This window comes from Danio rerio, chromosome 2 (genome assembly GCF_052040795.2).
Source record: "Danio rerio strain M-AB ecotype USA chromosome 2, GRCz13ab, whole genome shotgun sequence".
Classification (NCBI taxonomy): Eukaryota; Metazoa; Chordata; class Actinopteri; order Cypriniformes; family Danionidae; genus Danio; species Danio rerio.
This window is the reverse complement of record NC_141022.1, coordinates 63,564,149-63,575,000: the sequence shown is the minus strand read 5'-3', so window position 1 is coordinate 63,575,000 and position 10,852 is coordinate 63,564,149. Positions and strand designations below refer to the sequence as shown.

The 10,852-nt window shown below is 43.4% G+C and overlaps 1 protein-coding gene across 13 annotated transcripts in view; it reads left to right on the top strand.

Annotated features, from left to right (window-relative positions):
• ptprsb (protein tyrosine phosphatase receptor type Sb) overlaps positions 1–10,852 on the top strand; it is a 98,146-nt gene that overhangs the window by 70,062 nt on the left and 17,232 nt on the right. For 4 of the 13 annotated variants that reach the window (XM_087241632.1, XM_087241629.1, XM_087241627.1 and 1 more), the window contains 7 exons: positions 302–396; positions 2,407–2,663; positions 3,258–3,345; positions 4,713–4,928; positions 5,009–5,166; positions 6,680–6,792; positions 7,109–7,206. In XM_087241632.1, coding sequence (XP_087097758.1) covers positions 302–396; positions 2,407–2,663; positions 3,258–3,345; positions 4,713–4,928; positions 5,009–5,166; positions 6,680–6,792; positions 7,109–7,206 — 1,025 coding nt within the window. Of the gene's footprint in view, positions 1–301; positions 397–2,406; positions 2,664–3,257; positions 3,346–4,712; positions 4,929–5,008; positions 5,171–6,363; positions 6,376–6,679; positions 6,793–7,108; positions 7,207–10,852 lie in introns of all 13 variants that reach the window. The other 9 variants (XM_087241633.1, XM_087241631.1, XM_087241628.1 and 6 more) reach the window with 5 other exon arrangements.

The following is a 10,852-nucleotide window of genomic DNA, read 5'->3' as shown; positions in this document are numbered from 1 at the left end:
CCAGTCCAGTTTGCAGTGTGGCACAGAGATCAGTGTAGTGTGTGTGTGTGTGTGTGTGTGTGTGTGTGTGTTCCTTCTCTCCTTCATTAGCAGCTGAATGTGGGCCAGCTCTCACCGGAGCGCCGCATATGTGTCCGTCCTGACGCCATACACTCACCTTCTTCATCCCCCACAATCCCCTGCACAGCCCTGGCGGACACACACGTCCTCACCGCGTGGCTCACCTGAGACTGTGTGCGTGTGTGTGTGTGTGTGTGTCGGAGTCTCATGTTTTGCCATGTGTGTGTGTGTTTTCCGACAGACGTGCCGAGGAATTTCTCTGTGAATTTGGCCACAAAGACGAGTGTGTTGCTGACCTGGGAGTTTCCGGAGAGCAGCGCCCCCTACCCCTTCACTGTGAGTCACACACACACACACACACACAGGAAAACACACACTCTCACACACACAGGAAAGCACACACTCTCACACACACACAGGAAGTCTGTGGAAAACACTTCTGATCAGTGCTGGTTTCTAACTGGTGTATTGCTGCTCATCATTACTTAGTGTAAAGTCATTTAATATTCAAATTAATTAATATTGCCACTCCCTCTTCAGCAAACTCTCTTCTCTGATTGGTGTTTACTGATATCCACTAATAGGAATCCACCCAACCATCCAATCAAATGCTCAAATTCCACATCAAGCCTTTATACTGAAATAACACACGCTTCAAACAATGCATGAGGGTAAATGATGTGGGCGTGGCATTCTGACATAAAGGCGGGTCTGAGTGAGATGTGGGCGTGGCAGTCAAAGATAAAAGCGGGTCTAAATGGGATGTGGGCGTGGTGGTCAAACATGAAAGGGAGTCTGAGATGTGGGCGTGGCAATCAAACATGACGGCGGGGTCTGAGTGAGATGTGGGCGTGGCAGTTAAACATGAGGCAGGTCTGAGAGAGATGTGTGGCAGTCAAATATGAAGACGGGTCAAAGTAAGATGTGGGTGTGGCATTTAAACATGAATGCGGGTCTTAATTAGATTTGGGTGTGGCATTTAAACATGAAGTCGGGTCTTAGATAGATATGGGTGTGGCATTTAAACATGAAGGCGGGTCTTAGTTAGGTAAAGGTGTGGCATTTGAACATGAAGGCAGGTCTTAATTAGATATGGGCATGGCATTTAAACATGAAGAGTCTTAGATAGATATAGGTGTGGTATTTAAACATGAAGGCGGGTTATAGCTAGATGTGGGTGTAGCATTTAAACATGAAGGCGGGTCTTAGTTAGATGTGGGCGTGGCATTTAAATATGAAGGTGGGTCTTAATTAGATGTGGGTGTGACATTTAAACATGAAGGTGGGTCTTAGTTAGATGTGGGCGTGGTATTTAAACATGAAGGCGGGTCTTAACTAGATGTGGGTGTGGCATTTAAATATGAAGGCGGGTCTTAGTTAGATGTGGGTGTGACATTTAAACATGAAGGCGGGTCTTAATTAGATGTGGGTGTGGCATTTAAACATGAAGGCTGGTCTTAGTTAGATGTGGGCGTGGCATTTAAACATGAAGGCGGGTCTTAGTTAGATGTGGGTGTGGCATTTAAATATGAAGGCTGGTCTTAGTTAGATGTGGGCGTGGAATTTAAATATAAAGGTGTGTCTTAGTTAGATGTGGGCGTGGTATTTAAACATGAAGGCGGGTCTTAATTAGATGTGGGTGTGGCATTTAAATATGAAGGCGGGTCTTAGTTAGATGTGGGTGTGACATTTAAATATGAAGGCTGGTCTTAGTTAGATGTGGGCGTGGCATTTAAATATGAAGGCGGGTCTTAGTTAGATGTGGGCGTGGCATGTGAATGCAGAGTGATTCAGATTTACTCTAATAGAACACACTTGACTTACTCTTTCGGTGGTTCAGGATCGCTGCGTGTGCTCCGCAATGTTAATTATATTGGCTGCACATTTCGGTTTAGTTTTAGTTTGTTTCATGTTTATTTGTTTCAGGAGGACACGTCCCGTGTCGACCAGAGCAAAGTCTGCACTGCTGCATTACCTCTTCTCTTACAATTAATTATAAATAAATAATAAAAAAATAATCTTTTGTAGTTAAACATGTGTTTGGCGCCATCTACTAATGTTTAAACAGCCGCAGCTCAGATTTTCTGCCACAGAATGAGTAATCATTAATTTTGAAGACAGATTATTTGTTTGATAATTAATATTTTATTTTAGGTCGTTTTTAAGTCGCTTTAGTTTTTATTTTTTTGTGAATTTTATATTTAATGTTGATTAACACAAACGTGTCCCCTAGGTAGGCGGCTCTCAGGGGTTTGGAGCAGAGCGTGTTTACGTCTATCAGACTGAGACTGTCAGTGTTGGTGTGTGTGTGTGTGTGTGTGTTAGTAAAGCTGCATCTCTCCTCAGGTGGAGTACAACAAGAAGACGGTGGTGGTGGACGCGCGGCTGAGGAAGGCCGTGATCCCGAACCTGGAGCCGAACACCAGCTACGACTTCAAGATCACGCGTGAGTCTTCAGGGAACATGAGCGGCCTCAGACACCGCATACACGCCAAAACATCTCCACGAATCCTGATCCGCCGGCCCGAGCTGGACCACACCCGCGAGACCGAGACCACCCTCACCCTCATACTGCCCTCTCTGGACAGCCAGAGCAACGTCAGGTACACACACACACACACACACACACACACACACATTTAGAGAGAGTGAGAAAGTCTAACATGTGTGGAAACACTCTTTCTCACACACAAACGTGGCTCACGCACACCCATTTACAGTACACAGAGAGGACATATGAATAATGCATGACATACACACACACACACACTCTGCATGCGCACTCACACAAATTTACAGTACATTGGGAGGACATATGAATCATGCATGACGTGCGCACACACACACACACACACACACACACACACACACCGCTGCTGCTCTGCTGTGAATAATTCAGGGCTGCAGTCACTCTGTGCTTCTGGCTGCTCCTGCAGACTCTGCTGAGCTCAGGAGGAAGATCATTCCAGATCCTCACTGACACACACACACACACACACACACACACACACACACAGCACGCTCCGCACACACTCCGTCTGTCCATCATGCTTGATGGGGACTGCAGCTCAGGGATGCACATCGTCTGAGGAGGAGAGAGACGATGGATTATAACTGATGATGACTCTAAAACGATGATGTGTGTGTGTGTGTGTCTGTGTGTGTGTGTGTGTGTGTGTGTGTGTGTGAATCTGCAGGAACATCTATGTGGTGGTGGTTCCTCTAAAGAGAGGCAGAGGAGTGAACCGACAGCTGAAGAGTCCTGATGAGATGGACCTGGAGGAGGTAAAACTCCACAGCAGCAGCAACACTCACCCTGGCCTGCACAGCGCTGGAGTTATAGATATATAATACACACACACGCACACACACACACACACACACACACACACACACACACACACGCACGCACGCACGCACGCGAGAGCACTAATGCAGAGCTGCTGCCTCTGTGAGGAACAGTGGCGTCTGATAGAGTATAGAAATGTTCGTATATTAAATGGCAGGAAGAATACATCATAACAACTACTCAGAACATCCTAGCAACCACTCAGAAACCCTAGCAACCACTAAGAATATCCTAAAAACACTCAGAAAACCCTAGCAACCACTCAGAAACCCTAGAAACCTTTATGAATATCCTAGAAACCACCCAGAACACATCCTGTCAACCATTTAGAACACCATAGCAACCACTAAGGACACTCTAGCAACCACTTGGAACACCATAGCAACCACTAAGAATATATAAGAGACTAGTCAGAATATTCTATTAACCAATCAGAAACCATAGCGATTAGTAAGAATATGCTAGAAACTACTCAGAATGCTCTAGCAACCACTCAGAATGCTCTAATTACCACCCACCAACCCTAGCAACCCTTGAGAGTATCCTAGAAACACTCAACATCCTGTCAACCATTCAGAATGCCCAGTCAACCACTCTGAACACCATAGCAACCTCTAGGAATATCTCAGAGACTACTCAGAACATTCTAGCATCCACTCTGAAACCCTAGCAACCATCAAGAATATCCTAGAAACCACTCAGAACACCCCATCAATCACAGATAGGAATATCTTAGAGACTACTCAGAACACTCTAGCAACCAGTTGGAACACCATAACAAACACTAAGAATAAACAAAAACAACTACAAACACCCTAGCAACGACCTGTAAATCACTAAGAATACCCAGAAATGACTTAGAACACCCATAGCAACAACAGAAGAGCATCTCCGAACACCATAGAAACCACTCAAAAAACCCTAGCAACCTCTCTAACACCCTAGCAACCACTCAACCACCTAGCAACCTCTCAGGACATTGTAGTAATCACTCAGAACACCTTAGCAACCACTCTGGAAAACATAGCAACCACTCTGAACACCATAGAAACCACCCAAAACACCCTAGCAACCACTCAACCACCTAGCAGCCACTCTGGATATTGTGGTAATCACTTAGAACACCCTAGCAACCACTCTGGATACCATAGAAACCACTCATAACACCCTAGCAACTACCCTAACTTTCTAGTGCCCTCTAAACCACCCAGCAACCACTCAGATCACCCTAGCTGGCAGTGCTGGAGAGTGTGTGTGTGTGTGTGTGTGTGTGTGTGACACTGTGTATGTGTGTGTGTTTCAGCTGCTGAAGGACATCAGTCAAAAGCAGCGGGACCCACGCCAGCGTCAGGTGGACCTGCGGCGGGCATACATCACTGCCCGCTTCACGCCCGCCACCCTCCCTGCCTTCTTCACCCTGGGGAACCAGCAAGACTACGGCGGCTTCGACAACCGCGCGCTGGAGGCGGGACAGGAGTATGTGTTCTTCATCCTGGCAGAGCTCAACTCCACCACCGGGGTAAGAGGAGCCAGCCGAGTGTGTGTGTCAGTGTGTGTGTGTGTGTGTGTGTGTAACTGTGCTGTGTGTTGTGTGTTCAGAAGATGTTTGTGGCCAGCCCGTACACAGACCCGGTGATCGCTCCAGACTCGGACCCGCAGCCGCTGGACGCCGGTGACGGCCTGATCTGGGTGGTGGGACCCGTGCTGGCGGTCGTCTTCATCATCTGCATCGTCATCGCCATCCTGCTCTACAAGAAGTGCGTCTCAACAGCACTCACACACGCACACGTACACACACACACACACACACACACACACACACACACATGCACACACACACATGCACACATACACCCACACATGTACACACATGCAAACACACATACACACTCAGATGTACACACAAATACACAAAAATACACACACATATACATATACACATGCACACATACATACATACACACGTACACATGCAGAAAGACAAATACATACACAAACACTTACACACACACACACACACACACATATATGCACACAAAAACACACAGACATAAACACACACACACACGCACAAATGTACACAGATACACACATACATACACATACACATGCACTTACACAGACCTTACACACACTTGCGCACACATACAACACACACACACACACACACACACGCGTCTTTACCTAAATACCCTCATAAGTCTGTAATGTGCATTACTGTGAGCAAACCCAGAGTTCTGCTGTAGCCAGTGCTGGTTACCCTGGTGATGAGCAGGTGTGTGTGTGTGTGTGTGTGTGTGTGTGTGTGTGTGTGTGTGTGTGTGTGTGAGGACGGAAATGAGGAGAATAATGAGTGATTAAATATGCAGGAGCTGCTATTCCAGTGCAGATGATGGAGCGGTGTGATGGAGGAGCAGATATTAATATCCACACGCCTGAAGCAGTGCTCAGATACTCCTCACCAGATCATGAAGGATGAGCTCCATCTCACACACACACACACACACACACACACTCTACTCTCTCAGGCCGCGTGTGCACTGATGTGTGTTAGTGTGAAGCGCATGAGTTCTGCTGTGGTTCAGTGTTCAGCGCTGTACCGGAGTGTTCTGGAGCCGCTGCAGAGGCCGTGTTGTGTTCAGCTCTGCTGCTGTGTGTGTGTGTGTGTGTGTCAGTGTGATGGAGCAGGCGGAGACATCTGAACACAGAGGCGGGGCTGCAGACATTCTCCTCTCTGATTGGGCGTTTCCCTCAATATTAGAGCTCAGAGTTCAGTCCTGCATCCTCTCCTTCAGTTCACACTGTGTAAACGGGCCGCAGTCTCGACTTTATACTCCAGTCTGGTGTTGAGGTGTGATCTGCAGGTGTCCAGATGCAGATGTGTGTAGTAATGTCTCTCTCTCTCTCTCTCTCTCTCTCTGCGCGTGTGTGTGTGGCACCTGATGGGACTCCAGCAAACCTGATGGGTGAGTGAAGTCTGATCCCTGATATACAGCTCTTGCACACACACACACACACACACACACACACACACACACACACACACACTGCGGTTCTGCTTCATCATCACACACCCACACTCTCCCTCATCAGCATGTTTGTGTTTAACATGAGAGTGAAGATATCTCGACCGCTTCTGCTTCAGTGACTTTGGCTTTTCTGATGTGTTCCCTAATGTCTGTGCTGTTGGAGGAGAATTATTGTTCTTTCTGCTTAATAATGTGTGTGTATGTGCGTGTGTGTGTGTGTGTGTGTGTTTTGACTCTTCAGCAAGCGCAAAGACTCAGAGCCGGGCACCAAGTGTTTGCTGAATAACGCAGAGATGATGGCGCACCACCCTACTGACCCTGTGGAGATGAGGCGCATCAACTTCCAGACTCCAGGCACGAACACACACACACATATCTCACACACACTTACACAGACATGCACACACACTTACACAGGTTTACACACAAAGATGCACAGACAGATGCAAACATATACACACTCGCACAACGATATTCACACACACACACACACACACACACACACAGAGACATAACGGCACTTACACACACACACACACACACACAGACATAACGGCACTTACGTTCAGACACAAGCATGTATGAACACACATACACACTCAGAAAGTGATGCATGGACACACACACATACTCAACACATGAGGTGTGACCGTGACCTTTGACCCTGCAGGAATGATGAGTCACCCGCCGATCCCCGTGTCTGAGCTGCCCGAGCACATGGAGCGCCTGAAGGCCAACGACAACCTGCATCTGTCGCAGGAGTACGAGGTGTGTGTGACGCAGAGAGACAGCGACCTTCATCAGCACACACACACACACCCATACACACACTCACACACATTCATTCATTCATCAAGCCTGTGTGGTGTTAAAGGGCCATGAACTCCCCTGTTCCAGCAGGGTGTTTTCACACCTCTAGTTTGGAAAAGGTCAGGGAAGTGGGTGTGTCCCGCTCTGTTTGGGTGGGAGTGTTGGGGGAGGGAAAAGAGGGAAGGATTTAAATAAAAATGGGAGTTTCCGTTTGGGCACGCGCTGATTTCACTCAGGAAAAACAAACAGATGCAGGGGAGAGAGACAGAGACTGTGTTTAATGACGGTGGAATGTTTGATTAGAGAAAACCCTCTGCATTTCTCGGTAACTGAGATGCACTCAGTAGGTCAGAAAGCCAATAAAGAACTAAACTACAAACTACTGAAGAACTGAACTACAAACTACTGAAAAACTGAACTACAAACCACTGAAGAACTAAACTACAAACCACTGAAGAACTAAACTACAAACCACTGAAGAACTAAACTACAAACCACTAAAGAACTGAACTACAAACCACTGAAGAACTGAACTACAAACCACTGAAGAACTAAACTACAAACCACTGAAGAACTAAACTACAAACCACTGAAGAACTAAACTACAAACCACTGAAGAACTAAACTACAAACTACTGAAGAACTAAACTACAAACCACTGAAGAACTGAACTACAAACCACTGAAGAACTGAACTACAAACTACTGAAGAACTGAACTACAAACCACTGAAGAACTGAACTACAAACCACTGAAGAACTGAACTACAAACCACTGAAGAACTAAACTACAAACCACTGAAGAACTAAACTACAAACCACTGAAGAACTGAACTACAAACCACTGAAGAACTGAACTACAAACTACTGAAGAACTGAACTACAAACCACTGAAGAACTGAACTACAAACTACTGAAAAACTAAACTACAAACTACTGAAGAACTAAACTACAAACCACTGAAGAACTAAACTACAAACCACTAAAGAACTGAACTACAAACTACTGAAGAACTGAACTACAAACCACTGAAGAACTAAACTACAAACCACTGAAGAACTAAACTACAAACCACTGAAGAACTAAACTACAAACCACTGAAGAACTAAACTACAAACCACTGAAGAACTAAACTACAAACCACTAAAGAACTGAACTACAAACTACTGAAGAACTGAACTACAAACCACTGAAGAACTGAACTACAAACCACTGAAGAATTAAACTACAAACCACTGAAGAACTAAACTACAAACTACTGAAGAACTAAACTACAAACCACTGAAGAACTAAACTACAAACCACTGAAGAACTAAACTACAAACTACTGAAGAACTAAACTACAAACTACTGAAGAACTAAACTACAAACTACTGAAGAACTAAACTACAAACCACTGAAAAACTAAACTACAAACCACTGAAGAACTAAACTACAAACCACTGAAGAACTGTACTACAAACTACTGAAGAACTAAACTACAAACCACTGAAGAACTAAACTACAAACCACTAAAGAACTGAACTACAAACTACTGAAGAACTGAACTACAAACCACTGAAGAACTGAACTACAAACCACTGAAGAATTAAACTACAAACCACTGAAGAACTAAACTACAAACTACTGAAGAACTAAACTACAAACCACTGAAGAACTAAACTACAAACCACTGAAAAACTAAACTACAAACCACTGAAGAACTAAACTACAAACCACTGAAGAACTAAACTACAAACCACTGAAGAACTAAACTACAAACCACTGAAGAACTAAACTACAAACCACTGAAGAACTAAACTACAAACCACTGAAGAACTAAACTACAAACTACTGAAGAACTAAACTACAAACCACTGAAGAACTAAACTACAAACTACTGAAGAACTAAACTACAAACCACTGAAGAACTAAACTACAAACCACTGAAGAACTAAACTACAAACTACTGAAGAACTAAACTACAAACTACTGAAGAACTAAACTACAAACTACTGAAGAACTAAACTACAAACCACTGAAGAACTAAACTACAAACCACTGAAGAACTAAACTACAAACCACTGAAGAACTAAACTACAAACTACTGAAGAACTAAACTACAAACCACTGAAGAACTAAGCTACAAACCACTGAAGAACTAAACTACAAACTACTGAAGAACTAAACTACAAACCACTGAAGAACTAAACTACAAACTACTGAAGAACTAAACTACAAACTACTGAAGAACTAAACTACAAACCACTGAAGAACTAAACTACAAACTACTGAAGAACTAAACTCTAACTACTGAAGAACTAAACTACAAACTACTGAAGAACTAAACTACAAACCACTGAACAACTGAACTACAAACTACTGAACACCTAAACTACAAACTACTGAAGAACTAAACTACAAACTACTGAAGAACTAAACTACAAACCACTGAAGAACTAAACTACAAACTACTGAAGAACTAAACTACAAACTACTGAAGAACTAAACTACAAACCACTGAAGAACTGAATTACAAACTACTGAAGAACTAAACTACAAACTACTGAAGAACTGAACTACAAACTACTGAAAAACTGAACTACAAACCACTGAAGAACTAAACTACAAACCACTGAAGAACTAAACTACAAACCACTGAAGAACTAAACTACAAACCACTAAAGAACTGAACTACAAACTACTGAAGAACTGAACTACAAACCACTGAAGAACTAAACTACAAACCACTGAAGAACTAAACTACAAACCACTGAAGAACTAAACTACAAACCACTGAAGAACTAAACTACAAACCACTGAAGAACTAAACTACAAACCACTGAAGAACTGAACTACAAACCACCGAAGAACTAAACTACAAACCACTGAAGAACTAAACTACAAACCACTGAAGAACTAAACTACAAACCACTGAAGAACTAAACTACAAACCACTGAAGAACTAAACTACAAACCACTGAAGAACTGAACTACAAACCACTGAAGAACTAAACTACAAACCACTAAAGAACTGAACTACAAACTACTGAAGAACTGAACTACAAACCACTGAAGAACTGAACTACAAACTACTGAAGAACTGAACTACAAACCACTGAAGAACTGAACTACAAACTACTGAAAAACTAAACTACAAACTACTGAAGAACTAAACTACAAACCACTGAAGAACTAAACTACAAACCACTAAAGAACTGAACTACAAACTACTGAAGAACTGAACTACAAACCACTGAAGAACTAAACTACAAACCACTGAAGAACTAAACTACAAACCACTGAAGAACTAAACTACAAACCACTGAAGAACTAAACTACAAACCACTGAAGAACTAAACTACAAACCACTGAAGAACTAAACTACAAACCACTGAAGAACTAAACTACAAACCACTAAAGAACTGAACTACAAACTACTGAAGAACTGAACTACAAACCACTGAAGAACTGAACTACAAACCACTGAAGAATTAAACTACAAACCACTGAAGAACTAAACTACAAACTACTGAAGAACTAAACTACAAACCACTGAAGAACTAAACTACAAACCACTGAAGAACTAAACTACAAACTACTGAAGAACTAAACTACAAACTACTG